The sequence below is a fragment of the Falco punctatus genome, assembly GCF_963210335.1.
Source record: "Falco punctatus genome assembly, chromosome: 11".
Lineage (NCBI taxonomy): Eukaryota > Metazoa > Chordata > Aves > Falconiformes > Falconidae > Falco > Falco punctatus.
In genome coordinates this window covers 7,110,207-7,136,407 of record NC_137591.1, presented here as the reverse complement: position 1 = coordinate 7,136,407, position 26,201 = coordinate 7,110,207, and the positions used below count along the sequence as shown (strand labels likewise).

The 26,201-nt window shown below is 40.4% G+C and overlaps 2 protein-coding genes across 5 annotated transcripts in view; one reads left to right on the top strand and one right to left on the bottom strand.

The window, feature by feature from the left end:
* The window catches only part of SLC1A7 (solute carrier family 1 member 7), a 65,685-nt gene extending 47,489 nt beyond the window's left edge, over positions 1 to 18,196 (bottom strand). For all 3 annotated transcript variants that reach the window (XM_080406286.1, XM_080406284.1, XM_080406285.1), the window contains exons 1-3: positions 16,786 to 18,196; positions 15,642 to 15,721; positions 1,169 to 1,384 (exon numbers count right to left, since the gene is read on the bottom strand). In XM_080406286.1, the coding sequence (XP_080262412.1) occupies positions 1,169 to 1,384; positions 15,642 to 15,721; positions 16,786 to 16,926 (437 nt within the window). In that variant the 5' untranslated portion in view covers positions 16,927 to 18,196. The remainder of the gene's footprint in view (positions 1 to 1,168; positions 1,385 to 15,641; positions 15,722 to 16,785) is intronic.
* A 174-nt stretch (positions 18,197 to 18,370) lies between these two features.
* On the top strand, positions 18,371 to 25,227 carry CPT2 (carnitine palmitoyltransferase 2). Of its 2 annotated transcripts, XM_080406269.1 has the most exons (5): positions 18,371 to 18,664; positions 19,499 to 19,579; positions 19,695 to 19,801; positions 22,023 to 23,327; positions 24,253 to 25,227. In XM_080406269.1, exons 1-5 carry the CDS (start codon positions 18,534 to 18,536, stop codon positions 24,582 to 24,584), a joined length of 1,956 nt encoding a protein of 651 aa, XP_080262395.1. In that variant the 5' UTR covers positions 18,371 to 18,533; the 3' UTR covers positions 24,585 to 25,227. The 2 variants fall into 2 exon arrangements, with proteins under 2 accessions (XP_080262395.1, XP_080262396.1); XM_080406270.1 differs by lacking the exons at positions 18,371 to 18,664; positions 19,499 to 19,579; positions 19,695 to 19,801 and adding an exon at positions 19,817 to 21,601.
* The last annotated feature ends 974 nt before the right edge of the window (positions 25,228 to 26,201 follow it).

The window sequence follows — 26,201 nt, the reverse complement described above, 5'->3', positions numbered from 1 at the left end:
TGAAGTCACTGGGGAGATACAAATGCCATGAAGTGAGCATCTTCCCATTGCAAATGAAGATGGTGGCTTTCTGGAAAGCTACAAAAGCAAGTACTCTCAGCTGCTGCTCCATGACTAATATAATTTGGCCTGTTCTCAGTAAGACATTGATACAAGAGAAAAACATGCAGGTTTCAGATGGCCTGGCTAAGAGCAACTCAGAGGAGAAAAAAAAATTATTTTTATAACCTTTTCATTCCATTTCCTTATGATTTGAGGTCCTAGTAACTCTAATTAAAGTATTTTGTGTTCTGACACCCTGTCAGGGTCAGGAATTTGGGTTTTTGAAAGACAAACTGTGCAAAATTTTTAATTTCAATAAGTCAAATTCCAAAGAGAACTTTGTGGTTCAGATACACACTTGGCCAAAAAGCCCTTGCTCAGTGTAGGAACTACCAACCAAAAGCAAAACTTGGTCTTTCTGCGTGAGCAAAATAAATCTAAGGCACATATATGTCAGTCAGGAAACCAATCCCACTAGCACTTGAAGTGTTGAGACAAAGAGGGATATTCAGGCAAGGCTATCAAAATACCATCAAAGCTCTAATGCTGGTACAAAAGAACAACCCTCCCTTCTGCCAAACCAAGTAAAACAAACAAGAAAAATCCACAAAGCACAACAAATAATATGACAAAAATAAGGAATAAAAAAGATCACAACAGTGGCCTTTCTAATTCTGTCCTTTATCTAAGAGTTTCTATGAGCACTTGTGACAGCACTTTTAAAGAATTATTTCCTGAAAAATGTGGATCTCAGCCCCTATATTTATGGTTTTGCCTATTACAACTGTCTACCCTTATTTAAATAACATTACATTTTAATACTCTCTTGATCTTAATAATTTGGTGGTGAGGTCCACAGGCTACATGTGATTCTGTGGGGGTAAAAAAACCTTACCCCACTGTTGTTAGTACTTCTGATACATTTGGTGGCCACTCATTTAAATTTTACTAGAAACAGCCAGTATAAACATCTGATAACTTGAAAATCATCTTCTGAAATTTACTTTTTCTCAATTTAAACAAAATATTCGTCCTTAGGTTCAGAACTTATCCTCAGGCCACAGTTCCTCATGCAGTTATATACAAAATGTTACCTTCAGAAAGCAGAAAGAATGAATGTACTTACCGGATTAAGTCAAGCAGTGCATCTGCAGAGCTCATGATGGGCTTTCCACCCTCTTCAGTGCTCTCCTTCTGTGCTGCTCCACCGGGATGGATAATGGAGACCATAATTATCCCCACAATCACAGCCACAAATGTTGTCCACAGGTAGTAAGTGACAGTTATGATACCTAATCGACTGGAAGTCTTGGCATCCAGGGCTGCTAGCCCAGACATTAAGCTGTGGAAAGATAACACAACATATACATAATATCTTTTGCATAACATTAATGCAGCTGAAAACCTAATTTTCTAATTATTCATGTCTACTTGCAATCTTAGGATTGCCTCCATATCAGTGTTTTTAAAAGCTTGCCAGTATGTAGCCTCTGTGTCTGAAGGGGTGTTCCCTAACTGTTCCATGCAAGGTCCTGATTACTTGAAGGAACTTGCAAGCTCAGGCTACACACATGGGGACTGAATCTTATTGCCTCAACTTCAAGGGACAGTTTTACATAAGCTACACATGTGATGGCTACACAACTCTCCACCAGGTCCTTTAGCTCCCACTCACCCTCTTTTATAGGCAAATTAGACAGGGCACTAGTTTGGTCCCTGAACTTGCACTAGGCTGCTCTGACATAGACCCTGATGCTGTTTCCAAGTGACCTGAGGCTGAGATTTGAGTTTCCAGTGACACCAGTGTTGCTTGGGGCTTTACGTTGAGATTTAGCTTTGAATAATTCCCTGCAAACTCTTCAAAGCACACATCTCAGGAAAACGGCAGGTGAAATAAAATACTGTATTTACTATTTGGTGTGCCCCACTGTCTAGCTTTCTCACCAAAACAGAACTGTTTATCAGGCCTTTCCTCATAGTCATTTACTAAGCTGTACCTCCTTGAATGAGATCTCCTTGACCTCAGTCTGCTGACTGAGGTTGTCTAGAGCCAATGCTAAAGTGCAGCTTAACCTTTATAGTAGATTTAATAAAATCAAATGGGTGGGATTTAGTGCTCAGGTTCCTGCTATCCACTAGATTAATTAAGAAAATGTATTGCTTTTCTGCATTGCCAATCTCTCTTCTAGCATGGGTTTTGTTAGCACTGTAGGAGCAAGGGGAAACATGGGTTGCATTGTAATATGGATCATTTAGAAAATCTCGATAACTCTCACTCTTGTAACCATTGTTCTTCCATCTCTTTTATTATTGTATTTGATAAAAACTCCACCTTTCTGTATGTTTGTAAAGCACTGCGTACAAACACAGGACAACACATTAAAATAACGGTAGCAGCAACGATACTTAGTTCCTTGACGTTTTCCTTGAATGGGACCATATGGAAGGGTAAATATTCTAAAACTTTTTTTATATATAAACCAGTCAAGTTAAATACATTATCTCAAATTAATGTGTTAGTTTTCTGTAAAACAAGCTCTATGTTATTCTTAGATTTCTAGGACTGAACTCTTCTTGCAGGCTGAGATTTCACAGGCCATTGAGCCAGTTCAACAGCTTGTAGATGCCTAAAGGAGATACCTATATTGTACGAGACTTCAGCACTATTCCACGCTCCACCCTAACCTTCCCAGAAAAAAAAGGGAAAAATTAAAATCAGGTTGATTTTAAACTAGCTGGATGTTTTCCATGGTAATAATTTTCAGTGTTCTTTATAGATATATTATGCAGGGAAAGACAGCCGTGGTAAGAAGGTCTGACTGTTGACCAGCAGATCTGTAACTTGTAGGCAGGATACATGCAGAGTGATTATTTGGAGAGGGCACTATCAAGGAGACAGAGAGTACACCTCTTGTCCTGGCACTGCCCCGAAGCCACTATCAATGCGGTAGAGCCACACTGTTTCTGTTGTCCTTGATGCTGCGGTGTTGTGTTGTGTTCTACAGAACAATGGAGAGATGAACCCTGCACATAGTGCTTGAACTGTCTTGATTGTTCACCTGAGAAGTATGCCAGAAGTATGTATGGACAAAAATCCCAATTAAGTATGTCCAGTGGTTCACGTGCCTTTGGGGGTGCTACTCCAGCCTCAAGATGTTGGGCCATTAGGATCTGGGAGGATGTTGTGCAGCTAGAATCTAATCATACCCTGGCTCTTAGGTGACAAATCCTGAGGGGGCTAATAATGAGATTGCTCTGTCTTGGGGATATTCATTAACAAGATCATCATCTGTAATGAGATTATCCTGTCACCAGATAAAGTCATGCTCAGTTCATGCTATGATGAGAAAGTCCTCAAAAGTAATTAACTATGGAGGTGCAACAGGGGTAAGTGTGGTGTGACAGAAGCCTGAACAAAGGTCTGTGTTTGGACAAAGCCCTGTGTTTTCCATGGCCTGCAGGGCTCAGTTTTAAGGGACCCGTGGCAGCAGTTCTCCAAAGGCTGTGGAGTAACACTGGTCATGTCATTTTAAGCAATTGCTTAGAATCATTTTCAGAAAAAAATGCCTGTAACTAGTATGAGACAGTAATCACTCATTAACTATTTTGTATTTGACTTCATATGTTTGATGTCAGAGGGAACAGGACAGAAGGCATAAAGATTAAAAGACATTGATTATCACAGTTATTGTATGAGGTAACACAGTTACATCACAGGAGTTCCCCACTGTTGATACCTAGAGCTCTAACATTCACATAATGTAGCCAAAGAATGACAAGAAAAATACTTTTCTTATTTCCTAGGGAATAGGGAAGTCAGGAGGAATAAGCTTCCAGATGGTTTAACTTAAGATCACTGTATCATGTTCAGGTTTTCCCTTTAAACCTAATTTACATCAGACACTCTTGGCTACATAAAAACTTCCCCAACAGTTTCCCAAGCTTCTTCCAGGACTGAACAAAGATGTTCCCATGCCATCCACTACTAGACTCCCATGAAACACAATGGAATGAAAACCAGTGTACCTTTAATTCTTGTCAAGCCTCAGAATCTGGTTAGGCTTAAAATAGCAGGACAGACATTTGATTCATAGATTGAAATAATTTGGCTTACTGTGTACCTAAGTAGCTTCCACATGTATGTTTCATGCATAGCTTCCATAACATGTTTTAATGATTGCCAAATGGACAAAACAGGATTAAGACAATGAAAAACAACCTGCAGTTTTTCTGAATAATTACAGTACATCACACCCCTTTAATCAGTCTGGCAAAAAAAAAAAAAAAATCCAGAAAAGTGTAATTTTGTGCTTAAGGACCATAGTTGTATGGGGAAAAAAAATTATGTCAAGCCTAAGGCTTTCAAAATATGTGTTAATTAGTTTTGGATGAGATACTAAATCTTGCAGTGCAGGATTTAAGTGAAATCTCTGATTACTATGATTTAAGAGGTTTCTTGCACCTTGCTTTGAAATATCTGGTGCTGGATATAATAACAGACACCATAATAAATAAAGAGCCCCATGACCTCTTTATCTCCTGCACTGATTGTTCCAATTTACATGTAAAAATGATCTTCCTGTGGCTTTTCTTTTGCCTAGAATAGTCTGCTTAGAGTACACATGATTGGAAGAATAGCCTCCAAAACTGCTGTATTTGCTGTGTATGCGTGAATATCTGTCCTGTGGTCCTTATGTGTCTGTGGCTTTCAAGCCTCTTCAAAGTTGTGTTTTGATAACCTGAAGATCTCTACACAATGCAAACCTGATGCTCCACAATATTTTCAGGTTTACAATCTAAGGTTTGTATTTCTATTTTGAACAAGTAGAAGATATCTGGCTTATTTAGTGGGACTTAGGTAATTCTAAATTTACTCTGCTTTGTTTTCTGGCAAATAAGTTGTTCTGATGCAGCCAAATCTGTCTTGTCTTTTCTGACTGTCTCTGAACTATCTAGCCACATTTTTATTGGAGAAAGATTCAGAAAGCCAGTAAACTGAATAGCAGCATTTTGATAAAAAGTCAGATATGGCAAATAATTCAAAAAAAGTTTATTTACTTGCAGCATTTTAGCGGGACAGGTATTTTAGACAATCATTTCACTAAGACTTCAATTGTTTCATTACTGATTGTTAGTTAAAAAAAGCCTAGCTAAATTGTTTTATCTAGAATGGCTTCACTAAAGTTTGCTTACTTTTTTCGGACAGTCTCCATGTGATTTATAAAAGGTTACAATAAATTATTTCTTTATGGGGTCCTTGTTGAGGGAGGCAGATAAGAGCGAAGCCAGGATCAGTGGAAGATCTAATGAAACCTAGATTAAACTTTGAAGGAGGAACCAGAAGGGAAGAGGAGGACCTCAGCAAATCCAGGAATTATTATTATGTGACTCATTAAAAATGTAGTCTATTACTAGGTTGTTTAAAGTATTAGTAATAGTACAATCCAGTGAAACTATTACATAGTAAGTTTCATGTCTGCTTTCAGAGAAATCTGTGTAAAACCCCCAAAGACTACTATAGCAATTTTGATGTTATAAGGAAGGGAATTCTTTCAATATCTTAGAAATCTAATTAGTCCCATGCAAACAAGTAGCTAAACCCTTATGAGCACCTCTAGGCTTGTTCTGGCTGTCACTGATAAGCATCAGAGTACTTATGAAGTATTTTATTTACAAACTTATTTACAAAATTAGAAATGTCTATCTTCTCTGCAGTTCTCTAGTTTTTTTCTCTTGCTCTCCAATAAAAGCACATTTTTTTACCTGCCTTAAGATCAAAACCTATATCCCCAGAAAGGGAGAAAACAAGAAGCTGCTGTTAAGACCTCATTCGGCATGTTTATTTTGTCTTCCTCTCCAGCAGAAGCCATCTGGATGTTGCTTTGAAATAGATGGATTATGGATAAAGTTATCAGAAGGGATTAGTGTGATTAGAAAGACATTAATCCTGTCAAGAAGTAATGGTCAAGTATTAACCACCAACAGTTGCTCCTAGAATCATGTTTGTTTTCATTCATCCCATACCCTCCCTCGCATTCTCATTTTGTAATTGCATGCCACAGAAAAGACCTTCCTAAGCAAGTTCTCCCAGTGAGGCTGGGAAGCTCCTCTAACAGCTACATTAGAGATGATTATATTACAGTTGAGCATCATGAAAGTGAAGTGCTGGCTTCACTAATGCTGCTTGATCATGCAGGCAGGCTGTCGCTTACCTTTTTGTCAAGGTCAGTGCCTTCAAGTTTCAACATGGTAATAATCTCCATTTCCACAGCACAAGCCATTTAATCATCTTAAAATGCTTTACTAATATAACCTACTATCGTTCAGGAAGGCAGTATCTCCATTTTACAGACAAGGAAACAGAGAAATTAAGGCACTTTATTTAAAGACAACCAATTTACAGTGAAGAGAGATATGCCTGAAGTGACCTCTGTACTGCAGTGGATCATCAGACTTTCCCTCATCTGTGCCCAGCTATCTGTGCTTTCATGACAGGCTGCTTCACTTCCATAGAGGCACCTTTTATGCAGGAACTGTTTGCAACAAGAAAATTAAGGCTCTTTATAGAGTAAAGAGAAAAGAGATAAGAAACAGAGAAAGAGACAGAGAAGAGGCAAGAAACTTTGGCTCTTTCGGTAGTTTGATGCTTGATTTTGCTGTTAGTGTCTAGTGCAGTTAAAATTATTTCAGCTGTGAGAAAGAGGGATCAGAATGACTTTTTCTTCTACCAGCTACTGAGAAGAAAAAGTAACTCTATCCCAGTTGAAACCAAGGCAGTTTCCAGGATATTCTTTTGTTTTCTTCTAACATGACCAAATACCTACAGAGCAAGACCGCTAAGGCTGCATTAGAGAAGCCTGCTGCTCTCATCACATGCCAGAGTGACAGTAGTACTGGTGGGAGGACCGTAGCCCATCCCTGTCTCTGCTTTACCCTACATGGTCTGACCTTACTTACAGTGGTATATTCTAATTTTGTTTTTTCACCTCCAGCTGTCATATCACACTGCACAGGAAAAAATGCCTCCTGCCCATACGTGCACAATCAGCTAGTTAGCACATCTGCCGGTCTCTACCTGTACATATATTACAGACAATCACACAGCGTCTTAGTTGAAAGCTGGTGTCACCCTACACCTCCAGTCCCATCCACCCATCTCTAAGTGATGCCAGGACCTCTCATGTGGCATGACACCATTTGTCTAAGTACAGAGGAAGGTAAAATCCTGCAATAATCCATGCTCACACCCTGAACTAAGCTGGATCAGGTATGTCTTGTGCACTTGTAGAAGGGCAGCCCATTTGTATAGATGAACACCCTTTCCATGGTGTTTGTGTACAGCCCAGACAGGCAATAAAATGACACCTAGGCTCTCTACAAATTTTACTCAGGCTCCAATAGTTTTGCAGACTGCTGGGGTACTAACAGGCTTCCACTGATCTGCACAAAAATAAGGAACTACCGCGATCACTTGTAGTCAGTGGTATAATTCCTGATGTCATGTATTATTAAATGTTTCATAGTATTCCAGTATGATTTTCAAAGGAGACAAGAAGTCTGGAATCCTCCTGAAGATCCAGGGGGCTACTAAGGTTCCTCTCCTTTGAAAATCAAATAATAGCAAACAGCATTTTTAAAGTTTAAATGTCTTCATATAAATGAAATAGTGTCTATGCTCAAAAAAACCCAAATACAAAAGTGGTAGCTGTTTTACAAATAGGACTGTTGCAGCAGGTTCTGTACAGTTAGCTTATCAGCCACAAATAGCACTTGAGCGCCTCAGTATATAGATATTTCACTAAACACAATGGAAACTCAAAGGTATCAAGCATGATGGAAAATCTGGCTCTTGATCTTCAAACAATGAACAATATGTTAGAAGACCTCGTTGACTGCAATACACTGTTTGCACTGATTGTGTTTAATTTTAAAGCTAGGCTGCTGCAAAAACTGAATTATAAAAAAGAAACCAGATCTATATTTCTAGTACATCATAACATGCAGCTTTTTGAGATTCTGTTTTTAAAATTATGCTTTATAAATAGTACGAGTTTTATTTTTTACCCAAAATGTTGAGATCTCCTTTTCCTTATTACCCAATACTTGTAATGGTTAATGATAAACTGACATAAATCTGGCAAAAATCCTGCCAGGAATTCACATAGCGCATTGTATTTTCTTAGTGTACAATAGGAAATCTGTTTTTATGATCTAATGTAAACAAGGCAGGACTTTGTACAGTACACAGTGAGAATCGATCTCCAATGGCTATTCTGCCACTGCTTCCTCCTAAATAGCCCCGTATGCAAGACTACTCTGATACATCCACGAATGCCGGAGGGGATGAACAGCAACCTTTGATCACTGACTGATAAAGGAGATCTGAGACATTGTAGTATAGCTCATGCAGAATTCAGGCTGGCTTGTTGATTTTAGCTGTTCTGATAAAAAAATAAGTATTTCCTAAATTCAAAGGTCATGATGGAAATGAAAACAAATTATCTACTAAATATGGATGTGCAGCTTCCAGCTGTGGAAAAGCCAAGAATCTTAATAATACTTGATCTTCTGTTCTGTCAGTTCTTTCAAGTGTTTTTTGATTAAGAAAAGGGCAAAAGGATTTGAAACACAAATTTGGATTATAAACAAATGTCAGATTTATTCAACTGTTTATAGTTCATACATGTTTGTATCCTAAGGAAACAGAGGGAAGCCAGCCAGCCCCCCAAGCTTCACATGTCATTGCCGTTTCTTTTGTGAGATACTAAGTGTGTTAGAGCTCTTAGAGAACTGTAGAAAAATTCTGTCAGGTCACAAACTGCTCACACCACATTTGTAACCACTTCAGTGCTTTCCACACCCACTCTGTGACTATAGATTTCTATTGCACATCACTAGACCCCTACTGACACTGCCTAAATAATTTGTACTGAGTTGGTCCAATTTTGTCATTACAACATGCATAACTTGCAACATGTCATTTTTCACTTAAAAGTTTGGACCTCTAGGTTGCACAAGCAAAAGAAAACACTCAAAACCAGTATGAGTGAAATTGCTCTCTGACCAGTTCATCTTACCCTTGGTAATCCTTCCCTTTCAGTTTCATCCAAGTACAGTTTTGCTTTTCACTCTGAAAGTAAATATATTTATCCCCTCTAGGCATATCCTTAAAACTCATATCTCTAGACTGACTTTCTCCACGATAAAAACTGTAGATTGCATATCCTAGGAAAGGGCTAACAGCTTGTTTCTCACTGGAGTGAAATATATTTTTATTATTATTTACATTACAGTGATACACATGACAGGTAGTTCAGAATTGGGACATTATACACACTTCACATTATCATTCAGGTACCCTGCAGATTTTCCCATATTAACCCAGCAGAAGGTTTACCCTCCTCCACCGAGGAAGACCTGTTCCAAGGTGCCAATATTTTTCTACTGGCAAGGTAACACAGGCAAAATATAGAGAAAAATCCACAGTCTAATAATGTGAAGAAAAAGCCCTGTGTTTCAAAGAGGAATTTAATTCCACGTGAAAATACAGTTGCTTTGGAACACTATAAAACATTGCCCTGAGCAGGCTCCTCAGAGAGCCATAGGCAGCATTTTGCAGCTGCTCCTCAACACCTCGCTAGATAATAAAGTACATAAATTTGATTGCACTTGATTATGCCCTAGTTTGGCAGCTGCACAAGCATAAGAACAGAGCAACTGGTATTTAGGAAAGAATGACCAGAGGGAATGGTTTAATTCATATGTAGCAGAAAAAACCAAGCCAAAACTGTCCAGAAGCTTATGTTATCTGTCCTTTCCCATTCAGTCTTCAGTTAAATTACATGCATTTGTCACGACAACACAGAAAGTATCTCTCAGTACCAGGAACGGATTAGAAGAACTAGTGTTGCACATATTGTCATTCATGTAAAACCAGTCAAGACTGTCCTCTTGGTTTATATTTAATGGTAAATACAAAAAAAGATAGATTTTGCAGCCTTTTAGAGATCTGTATTTTCCTTCTGAATAGACATTATATTGACCATATCAGGCACTGATTTATAGTCATGGTAGAAAATTTAGATTGCAAACCTCAGTACTGGCCTCTGAGTGTTTCAGTCAGATTTTTCATCCTTAACAAATGGTAAGCTTAAGTAGTAGAACAGACAAATAATCTCCAGTCTGCAGTCTATTACCAGTTTCATCTACAGCTGACAGCAAGTAAAACATGATTTACCCAAGCTAATGGTCTGTCTCACAGCACGTTTTTAACCAAACCCTAAACTCCCAAAGAATATACTGTTGCTGTGAAGTTATTTAGGGTAAGTCTGCACAGACAACTGCAGACATGAACTTGCTCTGCCTTTGCGCTGAGCTGCCAAGGCTGGTCCGGAAGCCATATAGCCACATCAGTCCTTTGCATATGAGCTTGGGCGCAAAGCCACGCTAATGCGGCTATATGGCTTCCGGCATGGATCTGGCACTGGTTTGCCCACTTTGGCTCGTGGGCTAAGTGAGCTCACATCTGCTTGCACCCAGAGCATCTCCACATTCTCTTGCACAGTTTATACAGTTGTCAACTCTCCAAGTGTAACTAATGAGTCTTGAAAGGCAAAATCTGGTATAGCACAGTACAGCTGAACAATGACAGAATTCCATTAGAACAGAATGAGCAATGGTTTTCATTAGTGGAATGTTAAAATGCCAATGCATTGCCCAAATCAGAGCACTTTGAAAAAAAAGAAAAAGATATGGGGAGAAGGATACTATAACAGAGTAGTTTCTAATTAAATACTAGGCTTTAACAGCATGAGTAAGAATGACCCACTCAGGAATCTGAGCAGAAGGATAAGGGATTACCAGAACTGATGGCATTACAGACAGGAATCCCCTTAAAGAAAGACAGTTCTATATTTAGCATATCGTACTTAATTCAGCAACAAAACCCCAATAGTAACAGATATTTACTACCCCAAAATGAGCCTTCAAATAATATAAAATTTTACTAGCATACGCTTGCTTGTACCAGGCACAACATACTCAGAGGAACAAGTCGTATAATTTTAAAAAACACAGGTCAAATCAGTTATTCAGCTTAGACTACAAAAAGAACAATCTTTCTGTAACACAGCCTACACATGGAAAAGGATCAAATCTCTGCAACTCATTATTTCTTAAATATCTAGAAAATGATCAGTGGTAAATAAATAAAAAATGTAATATTCATCCTAAGCTTAAACAAAATAAACTGTCTTTCTAAAGGGAATACTCACTGGGGTAACAAGCCTGTTACAGCTGAACAATGCAGTTCTACCCTGACGATTCCTTCCCACAAGCAGTCTCACTGCTTTATTGCTAATCATAGTCTTGGAAAACCAGGCCCTGTATCTATTACCAAATAGAAGCTTAATCATATAAACAAGGAGGGTGTTGAAATAAAGGATGTAATTTTCTATTACATATGTAGATGTGTAAGACAAAGAGAACTCAACCGGTTCAGCTGGTGTAAACCTGCGTAACTCTGGCTTTAGCCTGCTTTTCTGAAGAAGCAAGGCTTATGCAGTCAAACTTTGTGTGTAAAGAGCCCTTACTAACAACATTTTAACCTTTCTCTCAAATTACACAGAGGGGATGGAAGGCTCCCAAAGACAGAATTAAGTTCCTGTGAGGTCTGTGAAACTATATGGCTGAATACAGGAAAGAAATAATCTGTGCGCTTCTAGTATTGTCTTGAAAAAGAACCAGGGTCTGCAAGCCCTGCATCTTCTCCAACCTGCCTTACAGATGTGCAGCACACACACTTGGCCATTAGTCTGTGAAGATGCAGGAGGTCTGGTGTTGCCTGCCCAGAGTTCTGCAGCATGCTGGGAGCCAGACCACCTCCTTCTTCTTCTTCTTTTTCTTCTTCTTCTCCTCCTCCTCCTCCTCCTCCTCCTCCTCCTCCTCCTTCTCCTCCCCCTCCCCTGCGGGCTCCCTGGCACCTTTGCCTTTTGAAGAGAAAGGGAGAGTTGAATTTCCTTTCTGGGGTAAACAGAACTTGAGAAACTAAAGTGATGCACAGGTATCTCTGCCAATCAGCTTGTCCTGAAAGCACTCCCTGCAGGTGAAGGAGACATATGTGTGTGTGTAAGTTTATAATTAACCATAGTGAAAGACAGTAGAGATTTTATTATCTTCTGAGGAGGCAGCACTATTAGAGAAGGCCTGGGACCAACAGCCTCCCGGAGCACTGGAGTGACTGAGGTCCCGCAACGGCTCATGGTTTCTTAGTCTTCCAGACAGAGCCACCTCCTGGCTACAGGGTATAACACAGACTGAGCCTTCACCCGCGCCGGGAAATGCATCACATGGAAGGAAAGATGGTTTAACAAACTTGAGCACCTTGGGCCAGCTCATCAGCAGCTGTCTGAAGACCTGGACCCATGTGTTTTTTAAACATATCAGAGGACTCAGGGACGGACGCACTGAGATCCACCTCTGTCACCGCCACGTATGTGCTTGCCTGTTTGAAAACCTGAGATAGGTGTTGAAAGCTTTTGCATGTGAGGGAGAAAATGTATTATTTGCATTGCAGTTGTCAAATGAGGATCAAGGCCTATGTCCCAGAGAGAATCAGGGATCTTCAGATCTCCTGCACTCGATCTTTCAGGCTTGTTGAGGACATCCCATTGTCCAACTGCAGTAAGAGCTCAGGCAGAGCCTAAGCGTGTTAACTGTGAGTTCGGTTTTGGGTCCTGCTCTCTCTTTCCATCCCCAGGTTTAAAAATAGTATCCTATATTTCTACATATAATAAACACTGTTCATCTGGTAATTACAGAGTCCAAAATTTGATCTTGTAATGCTCCACTACTGAGTATTCCTAGGGCAGACACAAACTGTCAGACTATTTGTTACAATTTTTTCTTTATGTCGCTAATAGAAGTGGCATCCTTTGCTATGTGCGCTACCTGTTCTCATCACAGAGAAAAGCAAACTCTATACATGAGACACAGTGGATACTAATAGGTATAAGCAGGGATAAACCTCAGGCAGACGGCGGGGACAATAAATACTTATTTTAGAGTCATTGTATGATGCTATGAAGCTTGTTTATGTAACCAGATAACTGAAATAATACAAACCCCCATCCTTAATGAAGGTCCACATCAAAAACAAAAGCTCATGCACTCATGCAGGGCTCAAACTGGCAGGCTAGTGGTTGTGGTTACTTTTTCAAGAATTTTGTATCTTTAGGAAAACAAAAAGTAAGATCATAGGTGATAGGAGACCTCAGAAACAGATACAAGAGCTCTGGGATACAGCAATTCCAGGTGCTGGGACAAAGCTGGGTAAAACAAGGAACTGTACATTGAAGAAAGTCTCCTGTTGTTTGACTGATTCCTTCTGCCTTCAAGGAACTTTTAAAATAAACACCATTCAGAAATACCTGGCTATATCATCAGTTTCTCATTCTTAATGGATACAATCTGCAAAATTCCTGTTATAACTCTCCAAATAGGAGGTCAAAAGAGGGATAGTAAAATTTTTTAGCCATTTCTGTTTAAGGCTGGATTTAGGCTAGGACCTGTAAGATTTTCCAGTCTATTATCAGTCTTCTGAGCCAAACACTTGCCACATTTTATTTCTGCTACAGCCCTTCAAGATAAAAACTGGACTTGGAGACAGGGTATTTTGCACTGAGTGCTTCTTTTGAACTTCCTTTCTCACCTTTCCTTTTCTTTATAAGTCATTTTTTACTTGTTAGTTCAAGGAAAAACTTGCATTAATTTCAATTAGGAAAGTAAGATTTAGAGCTCTTTTCATGGTGCTGTACCACTGTCTTTTGTAAACAATAATACAGTAATTTTAAAAATAATTCAAATGCCATTGCTGCTGCAGGACAGGCTGAGAATGTTCCAAATCCACAAAGAAATATACTGCAAATTGGTAGAAATACAGAGCACCAGTTTACTCATCTTGTGAAATACATGTGTGGGAAATACTGTGCTTGTTGTAAAACAAAACAAAAAAAACAACAAGAAAAAAGAGGACTGTACAATAATATGATTACATCTGGAGTATTTTTTGCTTGCAAGAATCTGACATTTCAGTATGCAATAGCAAGTGATAGTTGGTTTGTTATACAGGAAGACAGACTCATACTGTTGTCCACTGAGAGTTAATCCCTTTGAAGATCTGTGAAGTTTCTTCTCTTTCTTCCTCAGAGTATGCAATCCATAATTTCTAACATTCTAACAGTGTAGCTCAGATTCACTCCTAACACATCTGTAGGTCACCTAGAGCTATCACAGGCCATGTCACAGCAGGTCTTCCCTACTGTGCTGTTACTCCTCCTGACATCTCTAAAAAAGACAAGAGGATCTAAAGAGCTATACATTTTAGGGAAGGGCATGTGACTCTCCTCCAACCCTTTTCTGTCCTTCTTACTACATCACTTTCTCATGTGAGATTGTTTTCTTTGGAAAACTCTCCTTCCACCTCTCAGACGACCTCTACATGTTTTGTCTTGATGTTCTCTAGCTGCATGGCACAGAACCAGCTATGAGTCTATGGTCATACACCCAGTTTCAGGCACAAAGCACCATGACTCAGCTTCATTCTGTGAAAAACCATGAGAAGGTAGATGTAAAGGTAGCCGAATTAAAAATAAAATTAGTGCTGCATTGTGTTAATTTTCAGACACTCACAGTGATTTGAAGTCTAGAGACTTTTTTTTCCCCTTAAAGTGGAAGATGAGGTTTTGGTGTATGTATTAGGTTCTAGAAGCTGAGGCTCCAAGGAAAGGCACCAAATATTGCAAGAATTTTTTCCTCAGATCTGGTAAGGTAAAGTTAGCTTTGTTACTCTCCATCTCTCCTTCTATCTTCTCTGAGCATTGGGCACATATAGAGCTTTTGGCCATCCAACTGGTGCTTGTTTGTGACTGTAGTCAGCTGGAAGACAGTCAAACTCAGAGGAAAGAAAAAACTATCATAAATTATGGCTACCCACTGCAAAGGCAGCTACCATGCACCATCCATCAATACCAGGATCTAGATAATTAAATCTGCTATCAATAAAGTGGCACCATTAAAGGTTCTGCCTTTAATGTACTAAGAAATCACTTTCACTTCCAGCTGAAGCCAGGCATATACTATCAGTTCACTGGAGACACAGGTTTTTTTAATAGTCATTGTACTACAGCACATCTCTCAAAATACTGCAGAAGACTATAAATTAACTGTACTTTTCCATCTTATTTTTATACTGTATTATTTCAATTGTTTAGGTTTAAGGTAGGCTTTTTGATAAGGTTGGTTGTTTATTCCATATATTAACTTCTAGTTAGCTTGAAGGAAAAAGTCCTCCTATTACAAGTGAAAAAGAAAACAGCAATGAAAAAAAAAATTTAAAGCAAATAATACCTATATCAGGTATTGTGGAAATGATCCTATCAATTAAAAAACATGTTCATAGCCCCACTATAATTATGAATGTACAGCAGTCAGTAATGCTTCTGGCACTTTGACATTAATTCAGTTAAAACTAAAATAGCAGTGATGACATGTCTCATTTAGGAAAATTCAGAAGTTTTTGGAACAATATTGTCCTCACTTACCTTGAGACAACCAGTGGCAGAATCAACATTTTCAGCATCCTCATCAGTAACTCACCAGGAAACTGGAAATAACTAATTTCCTAGAAATACATGGAGAGATGCTTATTGTTTTGAGGTAAGGACTGTATATGTTGTCATGAGTCCTGCTGTGGATCAGATAACATTGGTAAAATCTGCATATTTGGTAAATAAAAAATTTGGTATATGCAGTGGCAAAGATATTAGGCTTTAAAAGATAATTTAAGAATTAACTAGATTACGTATTGTGTTGTGATCCAACAAACACACTACATCGTTCGTTCCTTTACAAAGGAAGACAAAAATGAAATATGCCATCTCTCAGGACTACTGTTAATAGGTTGCCCTGAATAATTTCTTCATTCTGCATTTTTTGTGTTTTCCTAGATGTTTATGAAGCTACTGATTGCACACAAAAGATGTTCAGATGGCAGTCAGCACTAGCAGAACATAGAATTGTTTTAGTTTAGTCACATTTACTAAGTACCATATTTTTCAATTGTGATTTATATTTTGTGCTCAAACAACACATTCAGCATTGTATGTTGCCCTGTTTACTTTGACTACGAAGTGAGTACCTGCAAAGAGCTTAGCTGAAGTATGCTGGGGGAGAAATCCTTAAGTGACTTCAATAACATGGTCTGCTAGTAGTGGGAAATCTCAAATTTACTAATACAAAATACCACTGGTGTAATATAAACATCTGTACCTCAGTATATCTGATGATGAAAAATATTCCCGGTGTTTTCTTTAGATATACATGCTCCAAAGTAAAATAAAATCCAATGAATATACTGCACTACTGGTTTTTAACAGGTCAATATTAGATGCTACATTTCATCTAGCTTAAACACCCACTATTATTATCTGTACTTGCAACATTATAATGTGCTTATGCTACGTAACTAGGCATCTCTGCCTTTGAAAATGTATTGTTTGAGAATGTGTGAAAAAACCCAAAGAACCTTGTAGATAAACAAAGAGATGAAATTAAACACATCTACCAAACACATATACATGCTTTTTATCTTCAAAAGTCCATTCTGAAGTTCCACAAGTTGCTATGTCTTCTGTTACATAAGTACAGTATTTTCTCTGCAGTGATACACTGCCATGCCACACTCACCTGTTGAGAGAGTCGTCTTGTCCTCAGGAAGAATCCGAGAAGACAGCCGATAGTGACCGACAACACCGACAGAATGAGCAAACCATTTCTTTTACAAACATCCTTGATCCGAGCGAGGATTGCATCCAAAGCCACTGCCATGCTGTCCTCCGTGCTCTTTGGAGAAGAATCAGCATCCCATGGAGAGAGAATTCGCTCGTTCCTCTTGTGCGGGTGGACCGATCTAGCTCTGTATAGATCAGATCAAAGCACTTCCAGTTCTGCTTAGCTGACCTGCAAGGTCACCTCTCTGCCAATAGCCACCAAGCAAGCAGCTGGCATTATTGTTCCAAATTAATACCAACAATCCTATTATCAACTACATCATTAAGAACTTGAAAGAAGATTAGGGGGCTCTGGAAAATTAGAACAGAATGCAGTAGTATTTCTAAAACAAGACTGGTTCAAAACAAAGTGACACTCCTGGGAGAAAGACGGTGTTTGAGTGCATTCCCCTGCCTCCCCAGTTCAGGATCTGGACATCCAAACCTAGAAAGGGAATGGCGCAAGTCATGCGTTCAAATGGGGAAAAGTAATGTTAGCGCAGTTTTTCTAAAGGGCAGAGCAGGTGACATTTTGAGCTGGACTATCACAAAAGGGTAAGCTGGGTGAAACTGAACTTCATTAATTAAAGCAGGCTTCTGTTTTTTGTTTTCATGGAGAAAAAAGGCTGAATGAGTAGCATGAGAGACATGTATGAAACAGAAAACAGCTGTATACTGAATCATGCAAGGACACCTTCTGGCATTTGGCATTTATTATCTTGGAATGGAAATGATTTCACTTTTCTTCCAACCACTATGTTGATTAGAGTAGGGCCAATTTACTTTCAGAGGATTATCAGACTAAGCCACAGGGATTGCTTTCCTTTCCTTTGCTGTGTCCGCGTTCAATCCCAACGCTGATTTTTATGCTAGTATGTGCTAAAAATACAGCACCCTCACTGTTGACCATGCCACGCTTTCTTACCAACACATTTCTGTAGTTTCTGGGTTATTCTAAGATGATTCAGTGGTTTTATGGAGAACATTCCATACGGTACAAGAAAATTGTGTCTTTGCAGTATTCTATTTTATATTGTAATGAAGTGTTTGTTGTTATGTGCTCACGTAGGAGTCAAAAAGTCCTTGAGAGATTAAACCGTTCTCTTGGGAGACAGGATCTGAATGATGTATGGTCAGTAGATGTATGGACACTCGCAAAAAAAAGGGGTGTGTGTGTGAGAAAAAATACGTGGTGCCTATATGCTGCACAAGAGCACTGTCAGAAGGAGAGGCTCACAGGAGGTTTTATTGACGCGGATGGCAAAGGGGACGGGACTGAAGCTGAACTGTCCCACTCCAGCCGTTTTTTAACAGCCAGGTAACTTCGCTGCCCGGGCAGCATGCATGGGAACGGCCTTCCCAGTGGAACCGACACCAAAACGCCTCCTGAAACCCCGCCGGCCCCGCCGCCGGCTGCTGTGGTGGGGCTGCGACCCCCGGCCCCGCGCCCGCCCCCCTGCACCCCGCCCAGGCTGCGCAGGACTGGGGAGCCGCCCCGGGCCGCGGGGCTGCCCGCCCCCCGCCGCCTCCTCCACCGGGAGCGACCCAGGTGCCGCCACCGCCCCGCAGGGGGCCGGGCGCTGCGGTACGCCGCTGCCCCGCCGGCCCCGGGACGGCAGCGAGGGGAGCGGGCGGGCGGCGCCTCGCGGCTGTGACGCGGCCATCATGGCGGCGCGGCAGCTGCTGCTGCGGCGGGCGGCGGCGCGCTGGCGGCGGGGCTACAGCAGCGCGGGCGCTGCCGAGTACCTGCACCGCAGCATCGTGCCCACCATGCACTACCAGAAGAGCCTGCCCAGGTACGGCGGGCCGCAGCCCCGCTCCCCGGGGCGCCGGCCGCAGACCTTGGCCTCCGGCAGCGCCCGGCCCGCGGCCTGCTGAGGCGCCGCCGGGCGGGGGCCGGGGCCGGGCCTGGGCTGAGCGGCCTCCGGGCAGCCGGTGTCAGCCCCGCGGCGGCCGCCGAGGGCCGCCGGGGGGCGCGGGGCGGCGGCGGCGGCTGGTGGTCCCGGCGGGCCGGGGGGGCCCGCTGTGAGGCGAGGGAGGGAGGAGCCCCCACCCCCATGTCTGTGGCGGCTCTCGGCGTGTCTCCTTGCCGCTTGCTGTGTGTGCTCTTCCTCAGGTGGAGAGGAGCGGTTTCGTTTTTTAAAGCATAAATGTGACTGTAAGCAACAACCGAAATAAGTAACCTCCCCGAGTATAGCAGGATTGTTTTACAGTAAGAGCATTTTCCTGTTTAGGCATAGAGGAGGATGACAAAGAAACTTTGCAGGAAAGAGTAGATGCTCAGCACAGAGCTGGCTGCCAGGCTGCCTTCTGTGCCGGCTCCTTGCAGTGGATCACGGCACTGTACTTACTCCCTGTAAGGTATTAAGACCGTTCACTGCAAAATGTTGGTAACAAGATGGTCATATCGGTTTTCTGCCTTGTTTCCAAGATCCTTAATGCTGTGACGACCTATGTCCATCTTACTGCCTTACTTTTCTTCCACAAGAAACTTCTGAGCCATTTGGATAACAGCGTGTAAGGAAGGATAGGGAAGAGGGGAGGCAGGGAGAGACTACTGTGTAAGAAACTCAGGCTTCATTAGTACCATTGCTCCTAAAATGCATGTCTCTCTCGTCCCCTTCCTTCAGACTGCCCATTCCCAAACTAGAAGATACAATTAGGAGATACCTGAACGCCCAGAAACCGCTTCTAAATGATGACCAATTCAGGTATGGACAAACAAGATGGGTATGCTGCAGTATCATGTACTGCTTCAAAGGCAAGTGTTGCATATGAAAAGTAGGACTTGGGACAGCATTTTGACGCTTTTATTGATTGCTGTAGGAAAACTGAAGAACTTGCTCATAACTTTGAAAAGGGAATTGGAAGAGAGCTGCATGAGAAACTGGTCGCCCAAGACACTCAGAACAAACATACTAGTTACATCACAGGTATGTTGGCCTACTGGATATAGAAGGAAACTGTAGATCATCATGCTTGATAACAGACTGCTCACAATGCCATAAATACAGTAGGCTGAAGCTTAAGTTCTCTACTCCATAAACTTGGAATAACATGTTGTGAATACTGTCTGTGACTATTTGAGCAAATTCTGAGTCTCTGATGGAAAGAATGCCCATCATCTTAACTTGTATATACCAGAATTCTGGATAGATGGATATTGGAAAACGGTATTTTTTCAGGAGTTACTGTATTTAAATATGAGTTTATAGGGTTTACCTTTTTTCTTTTTCACTGCTGGCTATTTAGGTTAATAGAGGAGCTTAACTGGTAACTCCCTTAAGGAAACTAAAGCAATCATTTTCAAATAATTCCAAGTTACTTATCAAGAAAACTGAACTCTGTGGGGGGTGTCAGAGAATATGACTAAGCTTTGGGAGGCAGAAGTGGTCAGTGCTCTAGACTTGAAACCCCCCAGAACTACAAAACCCTATTATTTTAAAGAGCAAAAGAAAAGGAGCAACAGAAAGAGGAAGATGATGATAAAGAAAAAGAAAGTAAGAGAGGGAGAGCATGCATATACATTATTTATTTTTATCCTTCCATATTATTGCTTCCACTGACTTCCAAATACAAGTGTCTGTTTATGAAAGTATTGGATGGATAGCAATAGAGGTGGAAATACTCAAATACCTATTGAAGTAGAAGTTTGCGTGTTGCCCAGCAAATGCACTTTTATCCTTGCAGTCTGTTGAGACTACCTATAAGTGTGTTAGTTACCACAAATTCTCTGTAGAATACCAGATTATTTCACAAAAACTGCTGTTGGGTTTGTTATCTTACTTTATGTTCACTCTGAACAAATGCCAGGGGTTTTAACTGGTGACTTTATGGTGCTTGTCAACACTAACTACCATGCTGCTTTTTTGTCTGTGAACTGTGAGGTGTTTGTCTTCCTTTTTGTTTAGTTACTATTCTTTTTTAGGCCTCATCAAAGACCTGTTCCACTTGAAATTGGTTTTTGAAAGTACATATAGTTGCCTCCACCCTGGACTTTCAAGTCCAAAGTTAAAAGGCTGTGTGATGATGACAGATGTGGTTTTAAAACTGTAGATGAATGCTAGTTACTCACCTGTGAGGACCTGGTATTAAAATTGTAACTTAGGTCCTTGCGTTACCCATTGCCTTTTTTACAGCCCAGCTAGAAAGTTCTACCTGGGACTGATCCAGACTTGGAATAATAATTTTTAATATATAGCTACCTTGAGGTGAGGTTGGTGTGCACTTGTGTCCTTTGTCTACAACCAGTCAGTGTGTAACACTAGAGCTTGCCGAGTTTGAAGTTGTTAATGATGATGAAATAGACCTTGCTTGAAAATTCCTTCTTTGCTTATGCCTCCTGGATTTTTATTTACTCATAGGCAGGCGTAAAGTTTTGACTGCTTTCTAGAGCTATGATTGATTCCCTTGGTTTTGGCAAGCATGGAACCTTTGGGTCACATTTGTGCTCCGTGGTATGCTGACAGACATGTCTAAAAGACCTGTGGGTATCAAATGTAATTCTGTTTTCCAAAGTGTGTTCTGGGCCTGGAAGAGTAACCGTGAGGTCCCCTCTAACCTCGTATTTTTGCCAGCTTGAGAGACTGACGGTAATGCATTGCTGTGAAGAGTTTTGCCCTGTGCTGCTAATTTTAGTGGATGGAAGGAGGAAGGAGGTGGAAATGCAAGATGGCAAATGCAGGTGGACATTTGCTGCCAGGAATGAGGGAAACACTGGACCAGGATTAAAGGTCGTTCTAAAGAGAAGCATGCCATCAGTGACAGAGAGTTGCAGAATTTAATAGCTTAAGAGTCAATAAAGGTGTGTTCGACTCCAAACGTGAGGTGTGCACCCAAGTACCATGCTGGGGAGCCGCATTGTATGTCACAGCAGTTACGATTTATCACTGAGCCATATAGAAGACATGGAAATGGGCCCTCATTGCTAATGACATTGACACTCTTGATATGGATTACTCCAAATACTGTATTTTTACAATTAGCCAGTGGTACCTTTCTTCATAATTGGAGGTTGGGAGAATCCTTGGGGGAATTACTGCATATGTTTGTCTTGTTTGTATGCAGTTTGATAGGTGTTTATTTATGAACCTCTGGTCTGACTCAGTAAACTGCTTTTATGTTCTGACTTATTTCTCAACTCTCCATTTTCAGGTCCCTGGTTTGACATGTACCTAAAAGCACGTGAGCCTGTTGTTTTTAATTTTAATGCGTTTATGTCTTTTAATCCTGATCCAAAATCTGAATATAACGATCAGCTCATACGAGCTACGAACATGACTGTTTCTGCTCTACGTTTTATGAAGACCTTCAGGGCTGGTTATCTTGAACCAGAGGTTTTTCACCTCAATCCAGAAAAAAGTGACACTCAGATATTTAAACAAATTATCCGATTTGTGCCTTCTTCACTTTCTTGGTTTGGTGCCTACATGGTCAATGCATACCCTCTAGATATGTCTCAGTACTTCAGGCTTTTCAATTCTACACGGTTGCCTAAGCTCAACAGAGATGAGCTTTACACAGATGAAAAGGCAAAACATTTACTAGTACTGAGAAATGGGAATTTTTATGTATTTGATGTTATTGATAGAGATGGAAATATGCTGAAACCTTCAGAAATACAAGCTCACTTGAAATTCATCCTTAGTGACAGCAGTCCAGCCCCGGCCTTCCCTCTTGGCTACCTCTCCAGTGAAAACCGAGATACATGGGCATTGCTGAGAAAGCATCTAATGGATAATGGCAATGAAGAAGCTCTTCAAAAAGTAGACTCTGCTGTGTTTTGTTTAAGTTTAGATGATTTTCCCATTAAAGACTTTGTGCACTTGTCCCACACGATGTTGCATGGAGATGCTGCTAACCGCTGGTATGACAAATCCTTTAATCTCATCATAACTAAGGATGGCACTGCAGGAGTTAATTTTGAACATTCCTGGGGAGATGGTGTGGCTGTGCTCAGGTTCCAGAATGAGGTTTTTAAAGATAGCACCAAGGCACCAGCCATCAGCCCCCAGTCACAGCCTGCTTCAGTAGACTCTTCTACAGCAGTGCAGAAACTTGACTTTAAGCTGAATGATGCCGTAAAAGCAGGAATTACCAAAGCCAAACAGAAATTTGATGCCACTGTAGAAGCACTGTCTCTTAATCTGATTCAGTTCCATGAAGGGGGCAAGGACCTTCTAAAGCAGAAGAAGGTAAGCCCAGATGCTGTAGCTCAGCTTGCCTTCCAGATGGCTTTCCTTCGACAATACAATCAGACTGTTGCTACCTATGAGTCTTGTAGTACTGCAGCTTTCAGACATGGTCGTACAGAAACTATACGTCCTGCGTCTATCCATACAAAGAAATGTTCAGAAGCTTTTGTCAGGGAACCATCCAAACATAGAACAGAGGAGCTTCAGAAGTTGGTAGTGGAGTGCTCAAAATACCATGGCCGTTTGACAAAAGAAGCTGCTATGGGTAAGTAGGAACATGACAAACACTCTTGCATTTGCACTGAAATGCCTGATAAAGTTGCTGTAAGCATTTACTTCACAACTAAATAGTTTCATTTTGATGGAGGACTAAATGTTAATGTAAACTTGACAAAAAACAGTAGCAGAAGGCTGCAGTTTAAAATGCATTCTGCAAGACTTGTTTCTTGATGGAGGAGAATGTCTCTGTGCTTCCTTTTTCACTGTTTGTGTGTTGAGAATTTTTTATACTTTAGGTTTTGTCCTTATAACAGCTGGGCAATTTGAAAATTTGATAAATACTTAGTGCATGTTGTACTTCCCAGGACAACTGAGAACTTTGGCTCTATGTCTGAGGAGTTACTGTCTTATCCCTGCAAAGGCTTTAACAACTTCCAAATCAAACTGATTCTTTGACTGTGCCACTCCTGGTATTTTTCTAAATGCTTTCTTTTGAATTGTCCTTCCCCAAAGCATAACTTGATCAGTAAAATTGACATTTGTAAGTTGAACATTACCCTGTAGAGTCTAAAATATGCCTCCTTTTGTTGATGCAAGATCCTCATCTAGATTCATAAATTTTAGGAAAGCCTTTCTCTGTTTTGAACAACTTGGATAGGTTCAGATAAATAGTTAATGAAAAGTGAAATGTATTATTAAATTGTCTGTTAACATTGCACTTTTGTTTACTATCATGATTCCTGGTTGAGGCTAGCAGTAAACCATCAAGGCCCTCATTCCTAGGATGCATGCACTGGATGTACAGAATGTCTGGGTTCTGTACATCAGTTATTGCTAATATGAAAATAAATCCCAGCTTACTACAGACCTCCCCTTTTGTGACTGAAAAACAATGTGATGTCAAAATAAGTGAGGATTTTTTCGCACAAAAATTAGTCCTCTCTCTAATACTTGTTATTTTATTTTGACAGGTCAGGGATTTGACCGACATCTCTTTGGTTTACGCTATTTAGCCTTATCCAAAGGTATTGCACTGCCTGATTTCTATCAAGACCAAGCCTATGCTCGGCTTAATCACAACATCATTTCCACAAGCACATTGATTAGCCCAGCTGTGCAATTAGGGGGGTTTGGCCCAGTGGTCCCTGATGGCTTTGGACTAGGATATCAGGTACATGATGATTGGATAGGTTGTAATGTTTCCTCTTACCCAACTAGGAATGGTAAAGAATTCCTTCAGTGTATACACAAATCACTAGAAGATATCTTTAATGTTTTAAAGGGCAAGAAAATTGGTAGTTAGAAGTAAAAATGCTGGAACACTTTACAGCTGCAATATAAAATGCAGACTCTGTCTAACTGGCATACTAATTGGTGTTCAATGTGGCCAAGACTGCCCAGCTTAATTGGCTTCGTTTATCTTGATTGAACTTGAATACTGTTAGATTCACTATGAAGTCTGTACCTATTTTAAAGAAATCAAGTACAGACCTTGAATGCATATTCCAGGAAGTATATTCACAATGTTGAAATTAAGTAACAGATCCATGTGTTCTTAAAACACGTTATTATAACATAAAAAGCGTTGTTACCGAATTTATGAACTCAGAAATACCTGTGACTGTTCAGACAGACTACAGTACTGTGATACCACTCTTAAACTGTTTGATTAAAAAAAAAAAAAGCAATAATTTTAAATAGGAAAGAGTGGTTACATTTGCACTCTTGCAGTAAGCTTGCTTACTAACTTGTCACATTTTTCTCTTTAAACTTGAATTGATACCAGAACTGATTGTGCCTCAACTGCTTGAAGTCTTTCCACTGTAACAGCTTTTTGAGAAACTAAAAATAAAGTGGGAGGCTTTCAAGTAACCTGTAATCACCATGTTGTTAAATTGACTGGAGAAGACTGTATTGTAATAAAGCTATCTATTAATAACCACAAAGTTATTTTATTGCTGTATCAAAATTATACAGTATTGGTAGTCCCTTATCAATAGCTTATTATTTCTTAGAAAGGTTGAATACTACTGAAAGCATTCTGCAGCATTGGCTGTCCCATATGTAAAGTCTGTCCAATAATGTGCTTTTGTTTTGCTATGTGAACCTGTGTTCTTTTGCCTTAAAAACTGAACTTTATCTTTTTGGGTTCTCTCTTTCCAAACTTCCTCTTACTGTGGAAAATTAACCTCAACAGAAGGTTTTTCTTTGTCTTTGTTCTACTAGCTAGAACTTTTGACATTATTTATTGTAGCAAATGCCAGTTTTAGCACCTGGAGCTGTGTCGTCAATGCATTGGGACCTGTTGCATAAATTCTGAAGACTAAGGTTTATCAGAACTCTGAAAGATTGCAGAGATTGAGCATAGAAATCAGTAAAACAGTGATGTGGTGAATGTGAGATGAAACTGATGCAGTTCCTCATGTGCCATTTGCAACTGGGACTCTGCCAGCCACGAAGTGGGTGATAGCAAAAGGGAATGGGGCCTTTGTCAGCCAAGCAGCCAAAGGTATTCAAGAGCTGCTGGGATTGCAACACAGATGTCCTTTGCACAAGATCCCTTTTTTGCACAAAATTCATTATGGTACGTGTAACTTGAACTCCTCTGCCTTTTAAGCCCTCCTGACTTCTTGTCTCACTTCTGGGAAGGCGAGTCTTTCCCTGGAGCTGAAGAGCACAGTAGCACTTGCTTCTGAAGCTCTGTGTAAAATGAACATAGGTCACGTCTTTCAGCACAACCTACTGTGTCCTGGACAACCGAATGTATTAGAACATGAAAGTGTAAGCATGTTGGTTGGATGTGACAGATCAGATTTAGAGGCTCAGAAACCTCCTTGGCTGTACTCTTCCTTTGGATATCTCAACTTCCAGGTTCTCCCAGTATTTTATCGCAGTAAGTAGGCAATACCGTATCTTGAAG